This window comes from Microchirus variegatus, assembly GCF_963457635.1.
Source record: "Microchirus variegatus genome assembly, chromosome: 4".
Taxonomy (NCBI): Eukaryota; Metazoa; Chordata; class Actinopteri; order Pleuronectiformes; family Soleidae; genus Microchirus; species Microchirus variegatus.
The window spans coordinates 3,382,011-3,409,572 of NC_139805.1; the positions used below are offsets into that span (position 1 = coordinate 3,382,011).

The 27,562-nt window shown below is 41.7% G+C and overlaps 1 protein-coding gene across 1 annotated transcript in view; it reads left to right on the forward strand.

Annotated features, from left to right (window-relative positions):
• niban1a (niban apoptosis regulator 1a) overlaps positions 1 to 27,034 on the forward strand; it is a 40,404-nt gene extending 13,370 nt beyond the window's left edge. Inside the window, exons 2-14 of the mRNA XM_083888496.1 lie at positions 10,054 to 10,184; positions 11,058 to 11,186; positions 11,319 to 11,433; positions 12,299 to 12,463; positions 12,988 to 13,103; positions 16,379 to 16,483; positions 16,670 to 16,832; positions 20,415 to 20,599; positions 20,701 to 20,847; positions 22,011 to 22,121; positions 23,775 to 23,882; positions 25,424 to 25,535; positions 25,621 to 27,034. Coding sequence (XP_083744622.1) covers positions 10,054 to 10,184; positions 11,058 to 11,186; positions 11,319 to 11,433; positions 12,299 to 12,463; positions 12,988 to 13,103; positions 16,379 to 16,483; positions 16,670 to 16,832; positions 20,415 to 20,599; positions 20,701 to 20,847; positions 22,011 to 22,121; positions 23,775 to 23,882; positions 25,424 to 25,535; positions 25,621 to 26,801 — 2,768 coding nt within the window. The 3' untranslated portion in view covers positions 26,802 to 27,034. The remainder of the gene's footprint in view (positions 1 to 10,053; positions 10,185 to 11,057; positions 11,187 to 11,318; positions 11,434 to 12,298; positions 12,464 to 12,987; positions 13,104 to 16,378; positions 16,484 to 16,669; positions 16,833 to 20,414; positions 20,600 to 20,700; positions 20,848 to 22,010; positions 22,122 to 23,774; positions 23,883 to 25,423; positions 25,536 to 25,620) is intronic.
• The last annotated feature ends 528 nt before the right edge of the window (positions 27,035 to 27,562 follow it).

Genomic DNA, 27,562 nt, shown 5'->3' on the forward strand with positions numbered 1-27,562 from the left:
GCGTTTGTCCTTACAGGCTCCGGTAGAAACATGGCGTCTCGCTGCTAACAGTGGCTATGCAACCGCGGTCCGTGGTCATGTTATTTTACATGACTTTTTGAAACACCACGAAAATGAAACAAAAACTATTATACAGCGACTAGACAATGCAGGAGCACATAATATGTATAAAAAAGTGGATTTTGGGTTATATAAACCCATAAATACTACATATTGTCCCTTTAACGTAGACACCTGAAACTCGATCTGTGAGATCAGAGACCCGTCCTGAACATGTCTGCAGAAGGTGACCTCACTACAGGAAGTGGAACGGCCCACGAAACAGGAAGTTAAATGCAACTTTTGAAAACGAGGCGCACTGCAGCGTTCTGGATACGTTGCAACGGTTTAGTCGACAGAGGCAGGGAGTCCAGCCAATAGCGAGTTGCAGTAGTCGAGGCGGGAGAGGACCAGGGATTGAACCAGGAGTTGCGTTGCTTCCTTTGTGAGGAGGGGCCCGGATCCTTCGGATGTTGTAGAGGGCAAATCTGCAGGATCGGGCTACCGCGATGATGTTGGGGGTGGCAGGAAAGCCCGTCGTCGAGGATTACACCCAGATCATTTGCAGTTGATGATGGCGATACAGTGACGTCTTCAACAGTGACCAACAGGTCCATGTGAGGGCAGTTTTTTCCCGGGATGAAGAGAAGTTTAGTTTTACTAAGGTTGAGCTTGAGATGATGAGCAGTTGTCCAAGTGGAAATAGGTAGAAAGAAGAGGTCACATAGTGAAATAATGTCTAAAAAGGGTGCTGCGTAGCTCACATTACTGAACTGGTTCCCTTTAGCTAGGTCTTTTTTATTCCCCTCTCTTTCTCCCTGTTACTTATTTCACTCAATGAATTGCAAAATAATTTAAAATCTTTTGTTTTATGTGATTTTCTGGATTTTCTTTTTGATATGCTGTCTCTCCCTGTTAAAATAAACCTACCATTAAAATTATAGACCGTTCATTTCTTTGTTAGTGGATGATTTTACAAAGTCAGGGAGGGATCAAATACTTATTTCCTCCACTGTAATGTTCTTCTTCTGAAGAAGAAGAGCTGAAACTAGTGACACTAACTCACAACACAGGACAATGTTTATATTTTAAATGAAGTAAGAATCAGAGGCTCATTTCTCCATATTCTTCTATTGAGGCCCCTGGTGGTTGTTCAGTGTATTCTTTTCTTCCACATTGGCATCTTTGAGAGAACCATACAACTACATCACTTTTCTAATCTGTGAGTTCATATCGATATACATCTCTTCTTTTAATAAAAATTGGTCCTCCTGATTACAGAGATTGATTTAGAATCCTCATGTTTTTTACTGATCCTGTGACATTTACCTGCACATGCATGTGATGTTCAAGCTTTTAATAGATCCATCCATTATCTTTACTGCTTAACCTTTAAAGGTGGTGAAGGGAGCTGACACTTGCTGATAGTCAGCAGACATGCTGGACACGTCAATACCAGTATATAGATTCACACCTACCATCAATTTAGAGCCACCCATTCCTTTCTGCTCATACTGTAAATATATATGTAATATAATGGTGTCAGTTGTTAACTGCACACAGTTGTACTCATATGAAATACTCCAGGGCTGTTATTGAGTCACATGTTTATATTTATTTAAGTCATGACATGTTGCACTGTTTCCGTCTCTCCTCATATATTTAATATTAGAAAAATATTCATTGTGGCAGAATTTATCCGAGCAGCAACTACCTGTTACACTTCACAACTTAACACTTAACAGTTGTCTTGAAAGAGTCTTTGGGCGCTTTCACACCTATAGTTTGATTGTTTTGGTCTGCACCAGTCAGAGAATGTTAATGTTACTTCTCCGACTGCGTAATTCGTTATCCGTCTGCGTCACCACGTAGACCACTCAAGCCTTTACACTTCTGCGTCGTGGTGACGGATAGGCGCTGCAATTTCCCGCCCGATCAGTAGGGGTCGCTGCGCAAGGTTGTTGTGCTTCTGGCTACAGTGAGCAATGGCGTCCGAGAAAGAAAGAGAGAGAAAGACTGTTGTTGTTGAAACAGTGGCCGTTTCTCAATTTTCTGTGTCACGAAACACAGTTTTAAGATAATTTGAGGCGAGAAATTGGCCATTTAGAGTCTAAACATGTGCTGTGTGTGTTAAGATATGACGTATTTATAGTTTGGCAGCGACGTTATCGGCGGGGATGAGCTCTGTGTCTGTGGACGCTTGGTGCTCACTGTGAGCCGGCACAGAGCAGCTTAGCTCGGCCTGTCCTGAGGACCAATCGCAGCTCTTGCCGTCTCCGTTGTCCCTTGACGGAGTGACGGACACTTAAAAAATATTTTGTGCAGTCGGAGACAACGCAGAGGCTCTTCGACAGGCTCTGCGTCGACGCAGAGTCTCTGCGTAACCTTTATACTCGCCGTGTAGGGTAGGGCAGCTGATGCGCTTAGTGGAAATAGACACTTTTCACATAAAGACACATAACTTCCGTTTTGGAGCAAAGCAGGGTATCCTGACTTCCGCAATCTCACTGAGCGGTGTTTACTAAATGGATTTTCACACGTTCACTCCGGGAGACGTACACAGGCTGGCAGAAAAACTGTCAAAGTCTCCAGCCTTTAAACCCGGCAAGGTTTTCAAGTTCTTTATCGAAAAAGTAACTGTTTGATTATGAAGGTAAGAGGATAAGGATAAGAAGATGTCTTCTAAGCTCTGACGTTGCCGTAGATGCTAGGATAATGATAACTTAACGTAGGCTACAGGTGTTTTGATAATCCATTAGTTGTCTGTTCCTCAATTAAGTTGCTATGGTAGCTTTATAAATATTAAACGGTTGCTTTATCCACTATTCTATTTCACAGCTGTTACCGAGTCGTGCCTCGAATATAGTTTAGTATCGTTTAGCCTTCAGTTGTAATGCCGAGCCCTCTCTCATCTATCGTTAACATTGTTTTTTGGAACAGTGTCAAACGCTGTTGACCACTCGGTCACAGTGAGAGCACACTGTCAAATGTCAATGAACGAGGAGCCTCATTATCTCCAGGTGTTTTAAATAGGATTTTAGGGTTCCGTTTTTCTCTTTTGTTGTGTTGCACTGCGGTTGCAGGCTTTGCAGTATCCCACGAAGTTCCGCTGTTGGGGTGTCGTGTGTTTCTCGGTCTCATGTCAGTATTTTAGGAGCCGCAATCAATAAAACAGCTGCACACATAACTGTTAAGGCATTGGGTTAGATGAGGACAACAAAGGCTGAGGAAGATACTGTAGAAGATGCAGGAAGACAGGACAGCACTCAACAAAACTGAGATTGAGACTATATTATACGGATGGTATTTACATGCATTAATAAGTGTGAATAACGTCTTGACGTTACTTCGCACGTCAAGGCAGCTACATGACTGCAACGATCGCTAACGATACCAAGGAAAATGAAGATGACATATACTACGACAAGTGAAATATGTTAGACTCAATCTTACCTTTAGAAAATACATTGGATTTTGTTGAGCGATTGTCCTGTGTTACGCATCTTCAATTGAAAGGGCTGAATCAATAACAGGATGTAGCGATACCCTGCTTCGCTCCAAAACGGAAGTTGTCTGACATCGCTGTGAAAAGGGTCTATTCGGGGTAATCCCGTATCTCATCTCATAGCCGTAATGCATCAAACTGGACCGTTTCGTCCCGTTTGGTTTGGTTGCTTTCACACCAGAGGAACCGTACCAAAGTAGAGCGGATAAAACGGTTCATTTGGTGCGCACCAAAGTACCGAGATTACATTCACACCTACGCTAACGAACTGAATCAAGATACCAAACATGTTTGGTGCGCACCAAATGCTGTATGTGTGAAAGCAGCACCCTTAGTCACATGTTGAGTGATTAAAGACAACGTCCACATTCTCACCAGGCGACTATTTGTATTTTAAGGCAGCTCACTGATGTGGGTTTCTTGTCCTTTAAAGACACTAGCAGCAATCTGTGGCATTTACTATTTTAAAGTATACATTTGCTAAATTCATAATCTTTGTATAGATAGTTTAAATAAGAGGGAAGAAAAGTTTAGTATAAAAAAATCAGAATATGCAATGTGTTCGTTAGATATTCAATTGCTTTGGAAAGAAATTGGCCCTAGTGTTACCACTTACTGCTGATTAATTTTTTTGTGTAATCTGTAATTAAATGCACACTTATTTGCATATTTCACCTCACAAAACTCCAATTTAACTGGTATCTTAACTTTAAAAAGGTCATCAGAGGGGTGTGTCTTGGTCATTGCAAAAACCATTGAACCTGAAAAGAGAAAATAAAGCTGCAGGTATGTTTTGCATAAACAGCAGCATGGTGATGAGAGGCGGGGCCTGAGACAGAGCCATTCAAATCAGCTCAGGTCACCATGAACTGAACCGAGAATACATTTGCATCTTCTGATTTTTTTTTTATACTAAACTAATCTAATCTAATATTGTACAAATCCAAAGTTGTTTCATATTATATTCAAACCCTTAAGATGACTACACTTTATGAAACTATACATGTATTTACTGATAATGTAACGTGAGAAAAATTTGAGAAAAATGTCCATAATCCATCGGTCAGGTCACCAGTCTATCACAGATTATATGAGACAAACACAGTGATATTTGAGAAGTGAAATAAAGTTTATATGATTTACAGAAAGTGTGCAAGAATTATTTAAACAAAATTAGGCAAGTGCATAAATGTAGGCACCTTTTTTATTTTATTGATTTCAATACCTTTAGCACTAATTATTGGAACTCAAAATTGGTTTGGTAACCTCAGTGACCCTTGACCTCCACACACAGGTGAATCCAATCATGAGAAATGGTATTTAAGGAGGTCAATTGTAAATGTTTCTCCTCTTTGCATCTTCTCTGAAGAGTGACAACATGGGAGCCTCAAAACAACTCTCTAATGACCTGAAAACAATGATTGTTCAACATCATGGTTTAGGGGAAGGATACAGAAAGCTATCTCAGAGATTTAAGCTCTCAGTTTCAACTGTGAGGAACATTGTGAGGAATTGGAAGACCACAGGCACAGTTCTAGTTAAGGCCTGAAGTGACAGACCAAGAAAAACGATGCACGATGTGACACCACAATGCTGCAGATGGTGTCACTGTGCATCGTTCAATTATTCAGCGCACTTTACACAAGGAGATGCTGTATGGAAGAGTAATGCAGAAAAAGCCTTTTCTCTGCACCCGCCACAAACAGAGTGGCTTGAGGTATGCTAAAGCACATTTGGACAAGCCAGCTTCATTTAGGAACAAGGTGCTGTGGACTGATGAAACTAAAATAGAGTTATTTGGGCAAAACAAGGGGCGTTATGCATGGCGGAAAAAGAACACAGCATTCCAAGAAAAACACTTGGTGTTTCATCAGATTTAATCCAAATTTGGTGGTGGTTCCATCATGCTGTGGGGCTGTGGGACCAGTGCAGGGACTGAGGATCTTGTTAATGTTGGGGTCGCATGGATTCCACTCAATATCAGCAGATTCTGGAGAACAATGTCCAGGAATCAGTGACAAAGTTGAAGTTGTGTCGGGGCTGGATCTTTCAACAAGACAATGACCCTAAACACTGCTCAAAATATACTAAGGCATTCATGCAGAGGAACAAATGCAACGTTCTGGAAAGACCATCTCAGTCCCCAGACCTGAATATTACTGAACATTTGTGGTGTGATTTAAAGCGGGCTGTCCATGCTCGGAAACCATCAAACCTGACTGAACTGGAGATGTTTTGTAAAGAAGAATGGTCCAAAATACCTTCAGCCAGAATCCAGACTCTAATTGGAAGCTATAGGAAGCGTTTAGAGGCTGTTATTTCTGCAAAAGGAGGATGCACAAAGTGTTTCTTTTGTGGTTCTTAAATTGTTACTGCGATCACAACTCCTGCACTTTATGTTTATCTAGTTGCAATTTTATATATCTTAATGTTTTGTTTTGTAAATGTTGCATTCCCTGCTTCTTATTTAACGTTTGATGTGTGCTGCTGCCTTTCTTGGCCAGGTCACCCTTGTGAAAGAGATCTTGATCTCAATGGGTCTTTTATCTGGTTAAATGAAGGTTAAATTAAAAAAAAAAAAAAAAAAAAACATATCCACAAATATCACTTTACAATGGATTGCTACTGATTCCATTATGACTTAGTATTGTATAGTCAAATGATGAGTTCTTTTTTATCACATCTTGCATAGAAAAGCGTCTCACTTTATGAGAGTGAAAACTGACTATGCTTAATAAACCATAAAATCCAGCAGCTGTTTTTTTTCGACTTTAGTTTTCCAAACGCATCTTCATCATGCTGAGGATGTGATACCGCAGGATCTGTTTCCATAGTGACATGACTGAGGCTGGTGTTCATGGCCATGTGTCATCATCATCATCATCATCATCGTCTATAAAACACCCTAGAGAGAGACAGTGACACAGCTCTGAACCTTAGCAATCAACACTGACTACAGTCAGAGAGCGAGACATTAGACTGGAGCCTCATGCTTAGGCATGTTTATCCATTTAAGGAAACCACAGGGAGTTACCTGTGATTTACAGTCGATAAATATTAATTTAGTGGATTAGTTTTCACTCCTGTGCTGCGATATCAAAGGTGCAGAGAGCAAGAAAAAAAAAGGGAAATATTAAGAAATATTCTTCAACCAAGCTTTAGTGTTTTTGTGTCTGTTTGCTAAGCCTTGTTTAGTATTTTCCTATAGTTCTGAACTGATTCCCTCCACATCTGAGAGTCTTTGGCCTTGTTTGGAAGGAAGTTTTTTTTTTGCTCTGTAATGTTGTAGATGTAGTGCCAGCAGTTGTAGGCTGATGATCCACAGGAGGAGGTCTGAGGAGAGCAGGAAGTGAACAGAATCTGGCTGATGCTATGCAGCGAGTGAGAGCCACCCAGGAGACCTGAGCAGAGACAGGGAGTCTGATTGCTCCAGAAACAAGCAGCGTCCTATTCACAGCTGGACATATTCCTACCAAAGAAAAAGAGAACGATTGCTGCAGCTCCCTTTGACAAGTCGGGTTGAGCGGCTCATCTGCCCCGTTGGGCCCGTTCTAATCGTTGCGGTGCAGTTGGTGCAAAACACATTGGAACATCCGTGTTTCATAATCTGAGAACATGCACAACATTCGTGCATTTGCAAACCCAAATGTGAACTAATGCATCAGAAGTGGTGCATCTGTGAAATATTTTCTCATTAATAAAATTCTATAGCTCGCTATGATCATTGAGCATTTTCTTGTACGACGACAGGTCAATTGACACAAGTGCTCGAATCTGCTTCTACGAGTTTCAGCTGTTGTTTTTTTGCGGACAGATACTTTTTCACCTCGCTAGGTGGTTTAAGTGGTGCAAAAGGATTTGTGACTTGTGCACGCCGAGCGAATCGATCGTCAAGAAAACAAGGCTTAGAGTGGGCGGGCCTTAGGAAGCGCTCTGGTGATTGTTTTTGTGACATCCTCTCCTGAGGCTGCTCTAGCCTACATCTGACAGCCGTCAGCCACACGAAACACTCGCGGTCGCCGTGGACTAGGGATGGGACTTTCGACAAATCGATCGACAATCGACACGTGCGCACCCCGACAAAAACATTTATAGTAAAAAAAAAAGTCGAAGTGTCACAAACACGACCATGGAGACTCTGCGCAGAGCCTCTGCGTCGTCTCCGACTGCACGAAATATTTTTTAAGTGTCCGTCACTCCGTCAAGGGACAACGGAGACGGCAAGAGCTGCAATTGGTCCTCAGGACAGGCCGAGCGAAGCTGCTCTGTGCCGGCTCACAGTGAGCACAGAGCGTCCACAGAGGGCGGAGCTGATCCCCGCCGATAACGTCGCTGCCAAACTATAAATACGTCATATCTTAACACACACAGCACATGTTTAGACTCTAAATGGCCAATTTCTCGCCTCAAATTATCTTAAAACTGCGTTCCGTGACACAGAAAAGTGAGAAACGGCCACTGTTTCAACAACAACAGTCTTTCTCTCTCTTTCTCTCTCGTCGCCATTGCTCACTGTAGCCTGAAGCAGAACAACCTTGCGCAGCGACCCCTACTGATCGGGCGGGAAATTGCAGCGCCTATCCGTCACCACGACGCAGAAGTATAAAGGCTCGAGTGGTCTACGTGGTGACGCAGACGGATAACGCATACACAGTCGGAGAAGTATAATGTGGCCTTAACCTGCTCATGAGTCATGTTTGGTTGTGTGAGTGTAACAACGATGTGGCTCCTCCCATCAGTCTTGACAATAGATCACATCACCAGCACAAGCAGCAGCTGTATTCAGGATATTGTGGCTTAATGTTTGTGCAGTGACAGGAGGTGGAGACATATTATGCATCTTCATTCATTACTTTGTTTTCTTTCTTTGTTTTGCAGATCGTACTTTGCTTTACAGATTTATTCTCTAGCCATGTTCGGAATTATCCACGTAAAAATATGAAATCAATCGATCTCAACAGCTGCCGAATTAAACCAAGCAGTTTAAGGCACGAGTTTATCTGCTTGTCCTTCTGTTAGCAACGTCCTGTCAACTGTTTTTGACAAATCAATCTGAGTTTCTTTGCAATATGATAACACGTGTTGCCATTAAATTATGTTAAAGCGGAACTAGACCGGAAGTTCCTATTATCGCTGTTTTATTTGGTGTGTATCTGCGTCATTACCTTGTTTATGAAGCCCTGACGGTTCTAAACAAACAGTTCAGCCATTGCTGAGAACGTTGTGTTTTATTGTAATCTCGGGGCTCAACGAGATCACTGAAAATCCCGTAATAGTTACGTAAGCAGCGTTTTCTCCTGAACAACCGATCGTCCTCCTCCGGGCGGTAGTCCGGGCACATCCGGTTGTGTACATTGAACCGCAGAAGAAGAATAACGTCCGTTGTGGAGGTGTTTCACGAGCAACAGTGTCTTCTGACTCTGGGTCTGACTCCGGTTTAAAGTCATAAAAGGGACTGCGGCGGGGAGTCGTGAAGAAGCTATTTTTAAACACTGTTAAAACAATGTTTTGATAATGAGGAGCAGTGCATCAGCCGTTCCAGAGGGGGGCGCTGTGCTTCTGAGAACGGATGTGCTGGATAGTACTGGCCAATCACAAGACTCTGTCTTCTGGGGGTGAAAGTTCACTCTGAAATCTCGCAGCAGAAAAACACTGTCAGAAAAGAGGATTTCTATCGGCTAGTTCACAGCAACTAGGAGGTTTTTGACCATAAAAACAAGTTAATATATGTAAGTAGACCTCCATAACTAACATTTATGTGCAACAGGACCACTCTATGTGACCTTTAAGAATCTACCCAATGATTGTGAAAAAGAAATCCCTATTGCTTTTAATGGGAAAAACTGTAAAAGAAATGGCTGCAGTGCAGACATACAGAACACAAGAAGTTACTCCACTTCTTTCTGTCTTTCTTGCTTTTCTCACTGAAAAAAAAACCAGTTGATTATTGAGTTTCACCTGTAGGATATTAACAATACTGATTTGGAGATGAAGTAAATAGGACACTAAATTGATCATAGATGTGGGTTGTGAGAGTGGATGTTTGTTCGTCTACAAGTCTGTGATGGATACAGATCCGGGTTAAATTTTGTCATGTTTGTGTCAGATGGTAATAGCTATAAACGGGTCAAACTATTTACAGATCCAGAAGGTTACAGTGGATTCAAATGTGAAAGTTTCCGGTGCTGCTGAGTGATGTAAAACGCAGGTGACAAAGTCTTTGGCGGAGGTCTTACACTCTTTTAGTGTTTTCTCATTTCCTTTCTGACTTGCACAACCTGGTCTCAAGTGAGTCGCATAAATGTGGACTCTGTGTTTTGAAAAGCTTGTGTTTTTATCTTTGCGACAGCATGCCCACACCAGCACGCCTCCTCCTCACAGCTCCTCTGAAACCCGACCTCTATTCACTGACACTCAGGATTCAACAACTCTCCTTTATGTGTTAGACTCATTTCGTAAAGGAAAACACCTGTTGATACGATGCACTGTGTGTGTCTCTGTCTGTGCAGGCCAGGCCGAGGCTGAGCTGACAGCATTCAGTCCATACTACAGAAAGCAGTTCTCTGTGGCGAGGTTCTCTCAGGTCGAAGATGATCTGGAGCAACGAAAGGAGAACATCACACAGCTCCTCAAACAGAAGGTACGTGACTAGTTTCCACAACCTGCACTAGTCGTGAAAGGTGTAATTCTCTCCAGTTCTTGTTGTTTATGAATTGATAAATAATCAAAACCTTTGTCTTTTTCTGTCCTCGTCCTCATTCATGCTGATGCCTCCAAATTTACCACTGTGCTTAAAAACATCTGGAAAAACAAAATCATAGAATATATATATATATACATATAATTAAAGGTTCCACCATGCCTTCTCCAGCTGATTTTGATGGAAATGCATTCATCACTATTTACCTCTCTGCTAGTTCTCTATTTGTGAGGCCAACATGAATTTAACTCTCGAGATAACTGTACCTTTTACAGGGGCCCTGAATGCTTTTGAAACCCCTCCACATATCCATCAAAGGCCCCTGAATCAAATATAAATTGAAATGTATCAGACTTTGCTTTAGATTTTACTATTATTATTATTATTACAATCCATTTTGAATGGATAATAACAGCTTCACAGAGATTGGGTCAGGACCTTTAGATTATTTGCATTTATTTATTTGGGTTATATTTTACAATTAGGCATAAAATTAAGTTGTGATTCTTTTATCAAACATATTGTATGTTAATAGCTGGTGTATCTATTAGAAAATATATAATATATATTTTTTAATCATTATCATGCATCCCTACAAAAAAAAAACTGTAAAAAAAAATATGCAGAAAAGTCAAATTGTGCGCAAATTTGCTCGCACTATTAAATACATTGACATCTTTTAAAACAGGTTCCCTCATAAACTCTCTAGTTGTTCCCACTTCTACTTTGTGTGTGTTGCGTTTTGTTTGCGCACATTGTTAATTTGTGTGTGTGTTTGTGTGTTTTTTATGCGTGTGTCCGTGTGACCAGAAGGAGGCGTCTCAGGACGGTGAGGTTCTGTACGAGGAGGCCGTCCTTTACTTCGACGACACCAGGAAGTGGAAAGAGCGGTACGTGGTGGTGAGGGCCAACTACTGCCTGGAGTGTCACGATGGTCTGGATGTAAGTGTGACGGTGCAACTGCGGCACAAAACATAGAATACACAGAATATGTTTATCTAAACAGCCATAAAGGAACAACATATATACCGTTCATCATCAATTTCCTCCTCTTCATTTTTATGCTCTCCTCAGAGTTTCGTTAAAGGAGTTCCTCCACACCACAAACTTCTGCCCACAGGGGGCACTGTTCTGACCACAGATGAGAAGTACATGGCCATGGTGGACAAGTGTTTCCCAGATGACACCAGTGAGTAAAATACTTTGAACTATATTTTTATACTATATTATACTATATAAGTGTTGCTTGATAAAATACGTATATGTATAGTGTTTTTATTAACTGTTATTATCATTAACAATGGCTATCAATGGGGAGCCTGACGTACGCTTGTGTTTCTCACATCTCAACGGGAACATGGCTAAACTTGTGGTAACATCAGTCCCAAATTCCGATGTTGTAATGCAGCATATATCACATTTCTGTAGATTGAATTGTTCCACCCATTTGCTGTTCTACACTGGTATTAGTAGATGGTTAACAAACTATTAACAACTGAACTGTAATGTGTGAGTAAATATATTAGTTAAGTATTAGTTATTAGCTTATGTATGTTATTGGAACGTTATTCTAAAGTTGCAACTATTCCTTATTTACTAAAGGTTAATAAATGAGGAATAGTTGCAACTTTAGAATAACGTCCCAATAACATATACAAACTAATAACTGGTACTGAACAAGTCATTAGTAAATAGTTTACTAATAGCTTGTTCATGATCTATTACTACTTTATAAGGTATAGTTATAAATCATTAACATACAGTTAACAAGTAATTTATAACTCACTTAACTAACAGCTTGTAAGATATCTATTGGCTATCTATAAGGCATCGTTATAAATCCTTAACAAACCTGTTAACAGACACTTAACAAGTCATTAGCAACTCATTACTCAACAGATTAATGATTTATTAACTAGTTATAACGAATAGTTATTATAAAGTGTTACCGAAGGCACCTTTCAAGACACTCAAGGTCGCCCGAAACACTCAAGGTCGCCGAGACCAAGATGTGACCTGCTGTGTCACGATTCATGATGTCTTCCTTTTTTCAGAAATGAAGGAAGACTTTGCTCCGCCTCTGTCTGGGATGCCAGGTCAGTTTCCAGTCTACTTGCGTCTGCCCTACAGGAGAGACTCCTACTTCTGTTTCAAACAGCAGACCAAACAGGACGCCTTCCTCTCCATCCTGTCTGACTGCATCAGACACCAGAACCAAGGTTTGTATCAAATACGTTTCACTTAAACAAAAATCTTATTGAGTGGTTGATTTCTGGTTGATTTTCAGTTGTAACAGATAATATATATCGCTATGGAAACCGAGAACGGCCATGCTCGCTGCTGTATTTTTATTTTTTTGTTCCGTTATTGACTGGCTATGATAATTTATTATCATGAGTTTTTTACCAGATAAGGAAACTTGTTTTCTTGTGATAACGAGATCATTTATCATTTCCCACGGTGAGCTGGGAAAATCAAAATGATAATGATAACTGAAAAACACAGCTGTGAAACAGTGTTATTTTATCTCATCACAAAATAAAAAATGTATCAATCCGTGACCTCGAGATAAATATCGTAGCGACCATGGCTGTTCTGGGCTTCTGTAGCTCTCTGTTGGTTACTAAAATCTCAGATTTGAAGCCTTATGTTTGATTCCTCACAAAAAAAATGCCAGTTGTGCAGTATAACTTAAACCAATTTCACTGATGACGCTTTGCTCTGTCTCATCCCTCTGTGTCAGACTTCTTGAAAAAGAAGACTTGTGAAGTCCAAGCTTTCGTCAAAGCCGTCCAGCTTTACAGACAGGACAAGGGCAAATATGAGGTCTGGGACATGCTGATTGGAAGTGATGTCAGAGTACGTATATCTTCTTCTGGATCATTTACTTTATTACAGCTATGATTGTTAACATTCACATTGTAATTATAAGAATGAATAATTTCAATATTTTGGAAAATGTTCTTTACAAAGTCACATTTCTGTCTAAACTAAAATGATTATCTTATGTTTGAAGCTTAAAGGGACAATATGTAGTATTTATGGGTTTATATTACCCAAAATCCACTTTTTTATACATATTATGTGCTCCTGCATTGTCTAGTCGCTGTATAATAGTTTTTGTTTCATTTTCGTAGTGTTTCAAAAAGTCATGTAAAATAACATGGTCGCGGGCCGCGGTTGCATAGCCACTGTTAGCAGAGAGACGCCATGTTTCTACCGGAGCCTGTAAGGACAAACGCGAGAGAACAAATCAAGCGTCGCTTTACTTGTAGCAGAAGTCCCGCCTCCACTCTCTCCGCTTCGTCTGCTCCGGCCGCGGTAGCTCCGCCCTCTCCCTCACCTCACGTACCTCATCTGCTGACACGGAGAAAGACGACGAGGACGACATTTGACCGGCTGCGGATACCGTAGCGCTCAGGGAAGGGAGGGGGTGAGCAGAGCAGCAGTTCTTTGTTGTAAATTTCAGCCTCTCCTCTAGATGGCACTATAAACTACTTACTTCACCTTTAACTACACCAGAGGTGCAGAAAATGCAGACCAGGGGCCTCATGTATAAAAGAGTGCGCAGCTTTCATACCGAAAGATACCGCGTTTTCACAAAATTTGAAAAGTACGTACGCAAGTTTAACTTAAGTTCACCTGTAAAGGTTATAGTGTATTTTAGAAGCATTCTGAAATTGAATCCAAAAACCAAACATCCCTAACTGTTTGTGAGTAGTGTATATATATATACATATATATATATATATATATATATATACATATATATATATATATATATGTATATATATGTATATATATGTATATATATATATATATATATGTATATGTATATGTATATATATGTATATGTATATATATGTATATATATACATATATATATATATATGTATATATATATATATATATATATATATATATATATATATATATATATATATATATGCAGCTGTTCAGAAACACAACTCTCTCCTGTTTACACACTGCAGTGTATTTGCATTAGGAATAATGAGTGCTGTGTGTGGGAATCAGACCCACAGCTCATTTGCTTCCTCTCGCGCTGTCGGCTCACATCTCCGTTTGCAGAGGAAAGTGGAGCATGATGAAAGAGAGGAAGAACTCTTCCTCCCTCACACACCGTCATCTTCCCTCTCTTCTTTTCTCCCATTTTTTTCCGTTCTCCGTCCCTGTTTCTGAATCACTGGGTTTAAAGCAGAACGGGGGGAACACTCCCACACAACAGCAGCAGCGACGCTTCGTCCTATTGGTGCAATTGTTTGCTCAGAGTAAAGCTTGAGGTGGAAGGAAGTTTGGGTTTGTGAAGTTCATTTGAAAGACATTTCCTGAGGTTTTTTCGAAAACTCAAATGACCTAGGGGCCAATGAGTGTCCAGCCTGGTCAAGAGAGTCACAAGAAAAAAGATGGAAAAGAACAACTACTGTTCAGTAGTGGGTGGGCAATAAAATCTTAAAGGTCACATAGAGTGGTCCTGTTGCACATAAATGTTAGTTATGGAGGTCTACTTACATATATTTATTTGTTTTTATGGTCAAAAACCTCCTAGTTGCTGTAAACTAGCCGATAGAAATCCTCTTTTGGATTTGAACTTTCACCCCCAGGAGACAGAGTCTTGTGATTGGCCAGTACTATCCAGCACATCCGTTGTCAGAAGCGCAGCGCCCCCCTCTGGAACGGTGGATGCACTGCTCCTCATTATCAAAACATTGTTTTAACAGTGTTTAAAAATAGCTTCTTCACGACTCCCCACCACAGTCCCTTTTATGACTTTAAACCGGAGTCAGACCCAGAGTCAGAAGACACTGTTGCTCGTGAAACACCTCCACAACGGACGTTATTCTTCTTCTGTGGTTCAATGTACGCAACCGGATGTGCCCGGACTACCGCCCGGAGCAGGACAATCGGTTGTTCAGGAAAACCGCTGCTTACGTAACTATTACGGGATTTTCAGTGATCTCGTTGAGCCCCGAGATTACAATAAAACACAACGTTCTCAGCAATGGCTGAACTGTTTGTTTAGAACCGTCAGGGCTTCATAAACAAGGTAATGACGCAGATACACACCAAAAAAAACAGCGATAATAGGAACTTCCGGTCTAGTTCCGCTTTAAAGGTGACATAGAATGGTCTTGTCTCACATATACAGTATGTGAGCTATGGAGGTCTAATTCCAAACACTGCAACTTTTTTTTATGGTCAAAAGTCTCTAAATCTCTCCTCAAAGACGCTCTTGAACGAGCAGTTGACGCAGCTGCTGTTCAGAGGAGTGGTGAGGCCTGCTGGTTACGTCACTAGCAAGCACTTTTCAGATCCGCTTCCGATAGCTCAGAAAAAACAATAAAACCCTGCGTTTCTCAGCAGTGGCCGAACTGCTATAGGGCTTCATAAACGAGGAAATGACGCAGATACGCACCCAAAAGCAGCATTAATTGGAGCTTCCGGTCTATGTCGCCTTTAAGATTGTCACACAATACTCCACCGTGATATCGCGATAAAGATATTCACGATAATATTTCACAGAATTACAAAGCAAAAAGTGTTGAAAACGATATGTCATTCTTAGAAACACCTACATGGTATTTAGACACATTCACTATGTGATCTATGTGACAAAAGTACTATTAACGATAAAAGTAATGGTATTGATCACAATGGCTAATAATTGGTAGGCAAGAGATATGTTTTCGACCATGTTTTTTTCTGATTTCTCTCGTGGAAAGTGATGAACTCTGGGATGACATCACTCCCAGTGTGTTCCATTTAAATGTAACATGGCATAACAGCACATGCTATAGTAAAGTAGATAGTGTATCCTTCTGTTACACAATTTAATTATAACAAATAAATAAATAAAGCAATTAACACCATTTATGAGGTTATAAACTTATCCCCAATCTCACATATGTAATGCCTGTAATATGCTGTAAGATGTGTTAATGTGTTTATTAAATTATCTCCATTAAATGCACACAGGACTTACAGAAAAAATCTTAATAATAATTCAGGGACTTTCGTGCTCTTGGAACATTCAGAGTTGTCTTCCATTTATTTAGTTTGATAAAAGCATCTGATTATTAAGGAAGTACACGTACATTTGTGTGTTTGTGCTGTAGGTGATGGCCAACATGGTGATGGAACAGCTGCTTCCCACCCTGGAGAAAGACATGCTGCCTCGTCTCAAGGCTAAGAAGACGGAGAGGAAGAGAGTTTGGTTTGCTGTGAGTAGAACAGTCATCTGATGCCTTCACCTGCTGCAGTAATGAGCCGGAGTTTCCTAAATCTACTCTGTGACTTTGTAACACATGATACTGCAGTTATCTTTTGGATGCAAATTAAATACTAGACTTTCAACCTGGCATTAAAACATAATCAATGGCATGTGTAAACATTATCATGTCATTTAGACGGTGGAGGCGGCGTACATCCTGGTTCAGGAGCATCTGCTGGACGGAATGTTGGCGCTGAAAGAAGAGTGTCGCGTGTCAGTGCGGAACCAAGAGGTGTTGATCCACTCTGAAATTGACCAGATCCTCAACTGCAGAACGGAGTTGGAGGAAAAAGTGCAAGGTAATGTGCCGTTTGTTTCCGTGCAAACACGGTCAGACTCAGGATGAGCTGAGTTGCTCTGTGAGACGTGTGAAAGAAACCATCTCTGAGTGACTGGAGGTGAACTGTAGCTGAACGTCCAACAGTGGCCGACACATGGAAGTGGAGAAGCATTGTGGGATTTTTATTATTAAGGTCAATTGACTATATGCATACGTCACTTCCTCGTTTTTGAATAAACCCGCCTGACTATTCCCTGTTTAACCTGGTAACCGGGGGCAAAAAGGTCATATAACCATATCTAACTTTATCTAACTTTATTACGTACTGCATACCCACAGAACGGTCAGAAACTCGGTCAAAAGCACATATAAACATCTTCTGTTCACGAAACACAGTTAAAAGACATCGGAGCATCAGCGTGATTATGTAAACAAAAAAGAAATATTTAGGTTGGACTGGGGAGAATCCACAGATTCCAACGCTACCATTATCACTCTGTGACCAAGATTCACGGATCCAGCCCCAAAATAAGAGCAAAACAACAACTGACTTTCAAGAAATACAAGCAGAAATGTTGTCTTATCTTTGCTGTTTATCAAAACAAGTTATTTCCACCGGAACAAAAACAGCTTCTAATGAAGAACTACACTTCCCAGCATGCTTTGGGGACAAATCCCGGTCTGAATGATATTACAGAGCGACATTAGATCGTTCTGATTAGAGAAGGCATACGCATTTATGTCCTTTTGACTCGCTAAGGAAGTGATTCACACGCATTTGGAGACCTGAGGCCTCATGTACAAAGGTTGCGTACGCACAAAAACGTGGCGTACGTCCTTTTCCACGCTCACGTTCAGATGTATGAAACGTGAAATGAGCGTGGAAATGTGCAGTGCCAACTTCATGGCTGGCGTACGCACGTTTCTCCAGCTATTGTACCTTTGGCGACACTTAGTGGTGATGCTGGGAAACTGTTAATGTGAAACTAATAATGTGAAAACAAGCAGTCATCAGAGTGATGTGCACATCAGAGACACACTTATGAACAATTAACACGTTGCAAATGGTGCAATCCGACATGAGCGAGTATTTAGGGAACGCGAGGATTTACTTGCAAACGATGATAATTGGCTCATAAGCCGATTGAGTTAGCTATAAACCTCAGAGAAGCATGATGAAAGTTGCAGTGACGAGCCGCTTTTTCGCCTTAAAAGAAAACAACATTACTTTTGGTAGAAGAAACCCAATTTAAGTTTGAGTTTCTTCACAAGATTGTCAATATGGGGTTTGAAGGTGAGGGAGTCATCAAGCAAGACACCGAGGTACGATGTATGAACAACCTCTATGACATTTCCCTCAAGAGTGGACACTGTGGGGACAGTTTGATGTACTTTCTTAGTGTTGGAAAACAACATCAGCTTAGGCCACATTATACTTCTCCGACTGCGTCATGCGTTATCCGTCTGCGTCACCACGTAGACCACTCGAGCCTTTATACTTCTGCGTCGTGGTGACGGATAGGCGCTGCAATTTCCCGCCCGATCAGTAGGGGTCGCTGCGCAAGGTTGTTGTGCTTTTGGCTACAGTGAGCAATGGCGTCCGAGGGAGAAAGACTGTTGTTGTTGAAACAGTGGCCGTTTGTCACTTTTCTGTGTCCCGGAACGCAGTTTTAAGATAATTTGAGGCGAGAAATTGGCCATTTAGAGTCTAAACTGGTGCTGTGTGTGTTAAGATATGACGTATTTATAGTTCGGGAGCGACGAAGTCGGCGGGGATCAGCTCCGCCCTCTGTGGACGCTCGGTGCTCACTGTGAGCCGGCACAGAGCAGCTTCGCTCGGCCTGTCCTGAGGACCAATCGCAGCTCTTGCCGTCTCCGTTGTCCCTTGACGGAGTGACGGACACTTAAAAAATATTCCGTGCACCCGGAGACGACGCAGAGGCTCTTCGACAGGTTCTGCGTAGCCTACGCAGAGCACTTACGCAGGAGTATAAATTGGGCTAAGTCTTGTCAGCGTTGAGGACTAGTTTTAGCTGCTGGAGGTTGTGCTGGAGCACATCAAACGCTTTCTGCAGAGATTCAACAGCTTTAGCAGGAGTTTTTTCAAAACAGTAAATAATTGTGTCATCGGCAAAAAAAAAGCATGTTCGCATCTAACACAGTTTTTCCCCAAATCATTAATATACATAATGAACAGGAGGGGTCCTAGTATCGAACTCTGTGGCACCCCCTGGTGGACACTCACAAATTCAGAACACAGACCATCATATTTAATACACGGAGTCCATCCATCCATTATCTACCGCTTTATCCTCCACCGGAAGGGTGCTGTGCCTATCTCAGCTGACATTGGCGGGGCTATAGGCGGGGTCACACCCTGGACAGTTTGAATACACAGAGTCCTGACACTCTACATGAGTGTCAAATACAACTACATGATCTGACAAACCCAAAGCAAAGAAGCCTATGCTTTAACTGCAAAGGTAAGACAACATTTCTGCATGTATTTCTTGAAAGTCAGTTGTTGTTTTGCTCTTACTTTGGGTCTGGATCCGGGAATCTTGGCCGTAGAGTGTTAAAATGGTACCGCTGGAATCTATGGATCCTCCGCTGTCCAGTCGGCACATTTTATTCACAGTTTTTATTTGTTTACACAATCACGCTGACGCTCCGGTGCCGCTTTTCAATGTGTGCGCTGTAACGTTTTTTTTCGCCCCCTACTGTTTGATCCATCGGTGTTTTAACTGTGTTTCGTGAACGTAAGAATGGTTTATATGAGATTTTAGCTGAGTTTCTGACCTTTCTGTGGGTATGCAGCACGTCTGTGTTTGTTAAAGTTAGACATGGTTTTATGACGCTTTTGAAGAGCGTCATAAAATTCAGATCTCCGGCCATAAAAAGTTCATTATAATTTAGTTTGGACAGGAGATGTTTCAAGGATGATAACGTCTCCTTGGTGGCAGATGGATGCTTACAACACCCGACAACAGGGAGCCAAGTCCCCAGAGAGAGGGACTTGGCTCTTTCCACCTTCAATGCCAAAAATTCAATTTGCTTAAGATGAACAACTTTGAGACCAGACATTTAATTTGAATTCAGCGGGAGTCTGGATACTTTGCAGCTCAGGACAAAAGTAAGAGTAGGACAATCATCAGTCCTTGTTTCACAGTACATTTTGAAGCAGTCTTTTCATATGTTGAAAAGACTGCAGATAGTTACTCTATTTAGTTTGGGCATGTCATTTCCAAGCATGGACTCAAAAAAGAGTCAAGGAAGAAGAGGTTAAGGTGCTAGCTTATATTTCAATGGCAGTTGTCAGTGACCATTTATGCATATTGTCTATTGGGTAAGAATTAGTGACTCCACTCCACTCACCCCCTCCCTTTACTTATTGTGTAGTCAGCGTAGTGAGCTTCTGCTGAAAACATTAAAAAAAAAAAGAAATCTCTTTTTCCCCAAATATAATTTTTGGCTGTTCAATTCAGAAAAAAAATAGGACCATATTTTGGTGAACTACACATTTTCACTTTTCTCCATTCACAAATGAAATTGTATGTCATCCTTTCCTTAACCAGCACTGCCTTGTTTCGTTCCTCTGCAGCTAAATTATCAGAGTCGGCTCTGAAGCTGTGCTCAGAGTCAGTGCAGCCGTACCTGGCTCCTGTTCTGGAGGAGCTGATGGAGCCGATCAGCTCTGGTTTTCAAGAGGGACAACATCTGAGCGAGAGCACGATGGACAAGTGTCAGGACGTCGTGGTGGGAGGAGACAAAGAGCAACTGAAAAAGGTTCTACGTTTCTTTGTTATTCATCCTCCTCAGAGTTCACCTCTCACTGGAGACCTGACATGGACAGATTTACTTACTTATTTACTTACTTACTCTCGCAGGCTCTCGCTGACATGATGAGACCGAATCTGCTGAGCTGCTACCAGAAGATCGGCTCACTGCAGGAGAAGCTGCAGCACCTGCGAGACAGATTTGGTTTCTCCAATATCACAGCGGTCATCCACAGCGCTCAGATAGACCTGCAGCTGGTATTTAATAACACACACACACACACACATTCTTGTACTTGCTGCATACTGAGGACCAGCATTTCCACTTTATAAATCAACACAATTACAAATATCTACTTCATGAATGACATCTACAAAGAACTACTGGTTGCAGTACCATAAAATGTCTGCAGGTGGAGCCCCAGAGCAAAAAGGGGTGGAAAACTTTTTCGATTTTAATTTATCTTTTACATTTTTGGTCCAACATTTTACAAAAACGTCATACTATACTATGTCTTCCAAAATTTGAAAAAAAAATTTGACCCAAGATTAAAAAAAAAAATTTGACCCAAAATTTGAAAAAAAAATTTACTCAAAATTTAATAAAAAATTTGACCCAAAATTAGAAAAAAATTTGACCCACAATTTGAAAAAAAAAATTGACCCAAAATGTTTGGTCCAAAATTTGACAAAAACGTCATTCTATACTATGTCGTCCAAAATTAAAAAAAAAATGTACCCAAAAAATTTGGTCCAAAAGTTGCAAAAAAAATTTGGTCCAAAATTTGAAGAAAAAAAATTTGGTCCAAAATTTGAAAAAAAAATTTGGTCCAAAATTTGAAAAAAAAAATTGGTCCAAAATTTGAAAAAAACATTTGGTCCAAAATTTGAAAAAACTATTATGGTCCAAAATTTGAGAAAAAGTCGTCCAAAATTCAAATTTTTGACAAATTGAGTATAGCATGTTATAGCAACCTAAGGAAGTGATTTCAATGCAAAACATAGTGAGGACCGACCAAAATGTCCTCACTCCGTAAAAATTACCTCACTTTGTTGGTTTAAAACCCTCACTGGTCCTCAGTATGCTGCAAGTACAAGAACACTCACACACACACACACACACACACACACACACACACACACACACGCACACACGCTTTGCTTCTCACACAACTCAGCTCCCGGGTCTCTGCTCAGACTGAGTGGGTGGAAGTATTTTCTGACTCATTTATTTATCAGTCAACAGTACAACACACTTCACTATCTCTAATTTTCCTTTATTAAACCAACTTGACCTCTCAGAGCTGAATCAAAACAGTGACTCAGTGTTGGGAAAACATGTTGAGCAGCTGGAGGAGCTGGGTTTTCCCAACGAAGTACTGTGAATTTCTCATCTTTGAATTTGTGTGCCTATGTTTCAGCTGATGCAGAACGCTGCATACACATTTGAGCAGCTGCTGCACAAGGCCCTCCAGAACAATCCAGACAACCCCAGCTCTGCTCTGGAAAAGGCCAAACACCGAGTGCTCAAGGTCAGTTTGTCATTCATGACACTTGGTTTCAATCATATCTCCAGAACAGAGAGCAGTGTGTGGAAGTTAATGAAGAAAACTAAAAAGCAGAATGGATTTCTCCAATGTTCGATCCTTGGTTCCCTGCTCTTTAGTCTGTTTATAAATGAACGGCCAACAAGTTACAACAGCTAAAACACAGAGTGAAGCTTCAGATAAACTAACACAGGGTTCCTACTAGAGATTAGATTCTCTGCCCGAGCCCGCCCCAGGCCGATATTTCCCGCAACTATCCTCGGACCTTGATCAAGCATTTGTGTTTTTTCACCCTTGTCGTGTTTGCGTGGTGTGTTATAGCACGTCGTATCGTGTGAAGGTGTAAAAACCTGCGGCCGTGAACGCATCATTTAAAAACCAGGAAGCGCATCTTCATTAGCAACGTATGCGTTCATGGGAGCGGATCTCAGCGGCTCTGTTATTGTTGTAAATTAGACTGTGGCAGCAGGTACAACCAGGTCCCCCCTGTGGGGAGGACGTGGACTTGCCTGTACATTTACGGCTCACGTATTAAAGGTCCCCTATTGTGCAAAATCAACTTTTTAATCTTTTAGTACTTATATTTGGGACTCAGTGGGCCATACCAGTCCCCAAAATGTGAAAAAAACAAGACTCAGTCATGTTTTAGTGGTTCCACTTTGTGTAAGTATAGGCGATAAAACATGCAATGTTTACACCTGCCGACCAAGTGACGACAGTGCGGACATTTCACCTTGAATGTTGGCACCCCGCCAGGCAGAGTACTTCACAGCTCCACCTTAGCTCCTCCTTGTCCCTGTGAAATACGAGACTGCAGGCGAGGGAGGAAGAGTGGCTGCACAGCGGAGCACAGTGTTTTACACAAACTTCTAGCCTCAGAGGACTTGTGTGTCCAGTGGATATATTTTATTTATGAAAAAAATGTTCACAAGTTTCACAAGCCCTTTGTTGTTGATCGTGTGTGTTAATTCCTATGCTGGAGGGACACCTTGCTAACCTGCGGTTAGCGAGTGGCGTGTGTGGATCGGTGATATGAGGAGCACGCGTTTGAAAGCACTGCAGAAAGATGTAGATGTTGTCCTACATTTCCTCTCAACCAAAGGCTTCCTTTCTGTCGTGTTTCCACGTTCTCTCCTCGTGTTGTTGATCCACACACGTCCGTTGGAGCCGCAGTAACACTGGTGCATTCAAGGTCTTTTTCTAGCATAGGAATTTACAATGACAATAGGTGATAAGTGCGACAGTATGGCTGTGGATAGTAAGTCAGATCGACACTCCCCTGGAAGCAGTGGGTGTGTGTTTACCTGGGTCTCATTCACATGTAAATGACCAGGAACAAAACCGAGCGTTTTGAAAAAGGCTGTTTTGGCAGAGTTATTGAACTGCTATTGTGCTTCATCCTTATGATATTTTGACTAAAGCATGAGACAGACATGTTCATTAGGGCACCGGGACCTAGTTTAACTTGGGGTAATAGGGTATAATATGGGACCTTTAAAAAATTACGCATTACGCAAATTTAAACGCATCGGCAGATGTTTTCAGAGATCGGAGAGATATCAGATAATTGTTTATTCAGCGAGAAAAGCAAGAAAGACAGAAGTGTAGTAACTTCTTATATTCTGTGTGTGTCTGCAGCAATATGACTATGACAGCAGCACAGTGAGAAAGAGGATTTTCCAGGATGCTCTTGTTTCTATCACACTGCCTTTCATCAAGAAGAAACTGGCCCCTACCTACAAAACTGTAAGACACACACACACACACACACACACACACACACACACACACACACACACACACACACACACACACACACACACACACACACACACACACACACACACACACACACAACTGTAGTGTAAAACAGCTACATATTTACATACTACATACATACTGCTGCAAAAACAGCCGCATAAAGAACAAGCAAAGTATTCTTACATTTATTTAAATTTCCTTATTATATTAATATAATATATATATATATATATATATATATATTAATAATGATTTGAATGTTTTTTCTTCATTGTCATGACTATTTACATTGTAGATTCTCACTGAAAGCATCACAACTATGAATGCACACATATGGAATTATGTATTAAACAAAAAAAGTGTGAAATAAATCTCAATATGTTTCATACGTTAGATTCCTCAAAGTAGCCACCCTTTGCTTTGATTGCCGTTCACACACTCTTGGCATTGTCTCGATGAGCTTCATGAGGTCATCACCTGACAGGTTTCTCAACAGTCTTGAAGGAGTTCCCAGAGATTCTGAGCACTTGACCCTGGCCCTTTAGCCTTGACTCTGCAGTGTGCCCAAACTTTTGACTGTTACTATATAAAAAAACAACTGATGATGAGACTGGCCAAAATGTTAAATTAAAATAATTAAATCAATTCAAATAGGGACATTTTCCCAGAAATGATGCTATTTTTTACAGTATACGTAGTTGCTCCATGTTCATACTAAAAATTCTTCTTCTATCCCTCTGAGTGTCGTACATTGTCGTACATTGTGCACATGTAGATCAACCACAGCATTTTAGCTGATTCATGTTGTGTGCTGTTTATCTCTTCTTCATGATCAAAGAACATTTGTTACACTGCTGGAAGATTATGTATTTAAATAGCTTAAAATGACACAAAAGTGTTAACAGTTTTGTAGTTTAAAGGGACACTGTTTAGTATTTATGGGTTTATATAACCCAAAATCCACTTTTTTATACATATTATGTGCTCCTGCATTGTCTAGTCGCTGTATAATAGTTGTTGTTTCATTTTCGTAGTGTTTCAAAAAGTCGTGTAAAATAACATGGTCGCGGGCCGCGGTTGCATAGCCACTGTTAGCAGCGAGACGCCATGTTTCTACGGGAGCCTGTAAGGACAAACGCGAGAGAACAAATCAAGCGTCTCTTTACTTGTAGCGGAAGTCCCGCCTCCTCTCTCTCCGCTTCGTCTGCTACGGCCGCTGTAGCTCCGCCCTCTCCCTCACCTCACGAACCTCATCAGCTGACACGGAGAAAGACGACGAGGACGACATTTGACCGGCTGCGGATACCGTAGCGCTCAGGGAAGGGAGGGGGTGAGCAGAGGAGCAGGTCTTTGTTGTAAATTTCAGCCTCTCCTCTAGATGGCACTATAAACTACTTATTTCCCCTTTAAAAGGTATAAAAATGTTATACCTTTTTATACACGATACAGTCATTTAATCTCTTAGTCTCAGTTTCATGCATCTTGACTCTGCATCTTGACTCATATGTATCTGTCTCTCCATGCAGGAGCTTCAGGGTCTGGAACAGTTCATCGATGCTGACTACTCCAACTTCATCCATGTTGACAATGTTTTTGAGAGCATCCTCTTCCTAACTCTGGACAAGGAGGTTACTAAAGGTACATTCTGACACATTAGTGACAACAGACGTGGAAAAAACAACACTTCTCCTTAACTTAACTTTGTCTTCTTTTGCTTCTGTAGTGGTGAAGGAAGCAGCGAGCTTGAAGAAATACAACTTGTTCACAGACAGCAGGGACCTGGTCAGTCAGTCCAGCCGCTCCAGTCTCTCGTCGCCGTCTGCCTCTATTCCAGGAAGCCCCGCCATGGCGCTTTCCTCTCCCTCTCAAACCTCCGTTGAGCCCCAGGTCTGTGATATAGCCTCCTCCCCACAGAAGGAGGAGCAGAAGGAGAAGGAGAGCAGCGGTCTTAAATCTGCGGAGGTTAGAGCTTCCACAGATATGAGTGTGATTGAGACGCCTCTGGGTGAAGTTGAACAAAAAGAGCTGGCGCAGACCGTCGCTGTCAGTCAGGAGACGGCTGCAGATGCCGAGTTGGCAGCTTTAGCAAACGCGGCCTCTTTAAATGAGACGCAAGAAGTCAGCGTTGCAGCGGAGAATGTGAGCCAAGATGCGGCCATTTCTGTTGAGACGGAGAAGTTTGAGACGCTACCTGATGAACCTGTGAGACCACAGAGCACAGATGTTCTAGAAGAAGTGACAGAAATCCCCACCAATGTAGACATTTTACAGACGGATGCAAACACAGAAGCTCCTGCAGTGAGTCCTGATTCTGCCATCGAGACAGAGCCCACATCAGCTGTGGAAGCTGGTGCTCAGACAGAAGACGGCAGTGAAGGAGACTCGGGAATCAAGGTAGAGGCGCCCTCTGGTGGTGAAGCACCAGTAGTCACACCAGGAGACGTGGGCCCGGATGAAGCCTCAGACCCAAGTTCTCTGAATGTGTCAGCGGGGAGTGAATTCCCGCCCTCGGACATCGAGTCGACAGAGAACATCGAAACCACGCGTAGCAGCGAGGATGAAGTCTCCATGACATCCGACGTCCCGGAGGACGACACCGGCATCGGTAAATCGCCTGTGAGTTCAGACCAAACGGCTGAAGACACAAATCAGAGCGACGGGCTGCCTTCTCAGACCCACGCAGAGGTCGCCAGCGATGTCCATGTGCAGGAGGACATCGAAGCGGCAGTGAGTGCAAATGTAGAGGCAGCAGCTTTGACCACCACCGTGTCCCCCGAGGCTGTGTCCAGCCCTGGAGCGCAGCCGCCAGACTGCGTCAAGGACATCCGCGACCTGGTGGTGGAGGTGACCGAGGTGGAGGAGCCGGTGCAGCGATACCCCAGCGGCATTCCAAAGGAAGAATAAAGCATTATGAACAATCACAGCTGTGTTTGAGTGTATGTGGCTCAAGTGGTCTTTTCAGCAGAATGTAGGACAAAATCATTCAGGATGTTCTAGCAAGAGAACCGAGTTGTCAGAAGAACATATGGTAGCACAATCTCCCATCTGCTTTAAATCTAGACACCTTTTCCCTCATAAATACTTCCACCACACACATGCATGGAATTGCATCAAATTATTTATACAAATTCGGTTAAAACACAATCACATGACTGTTGTAAATGTTGAACTAGTTTATGATAGAAGATTGTAAATGAATTTGTGTTACTTTAATTGCACTGTGGTCAAATACAGATCTATTTTAAATGAATAGTCGGGTGCTTTGGAAAGTGTGAGCATTGATGTTCTCTTTGTGTTTGAGCTGGAGTTATATTTAGAAATTTAAATATGTGCGTCCTGTGAACTGAGAAGCAGCTGGAGACATGGATGCTAGCTATGAAATACAGTTTTAACAACAATTTAACAACAGGCTCTCCTAGTGACAATCGATGATCTTAAGTACATTGTATTTTTGTTAGGCTTTTCGGACTGGAAACGGAAGCTTGTGTCACTTTTTTTAATTGTTGGCTCTCCCTCACCAAATGCCATAGAGAAAATCAGCAATTTTACAGGATATCACATCACACAGGACACAGGTTGTTCAAATGTAGTTTTTGTATCATCATTTGACTGAATTGACTTACGCGACGCAGACTTGCCAAACAAGAGCTACTGCTACCTTTTCT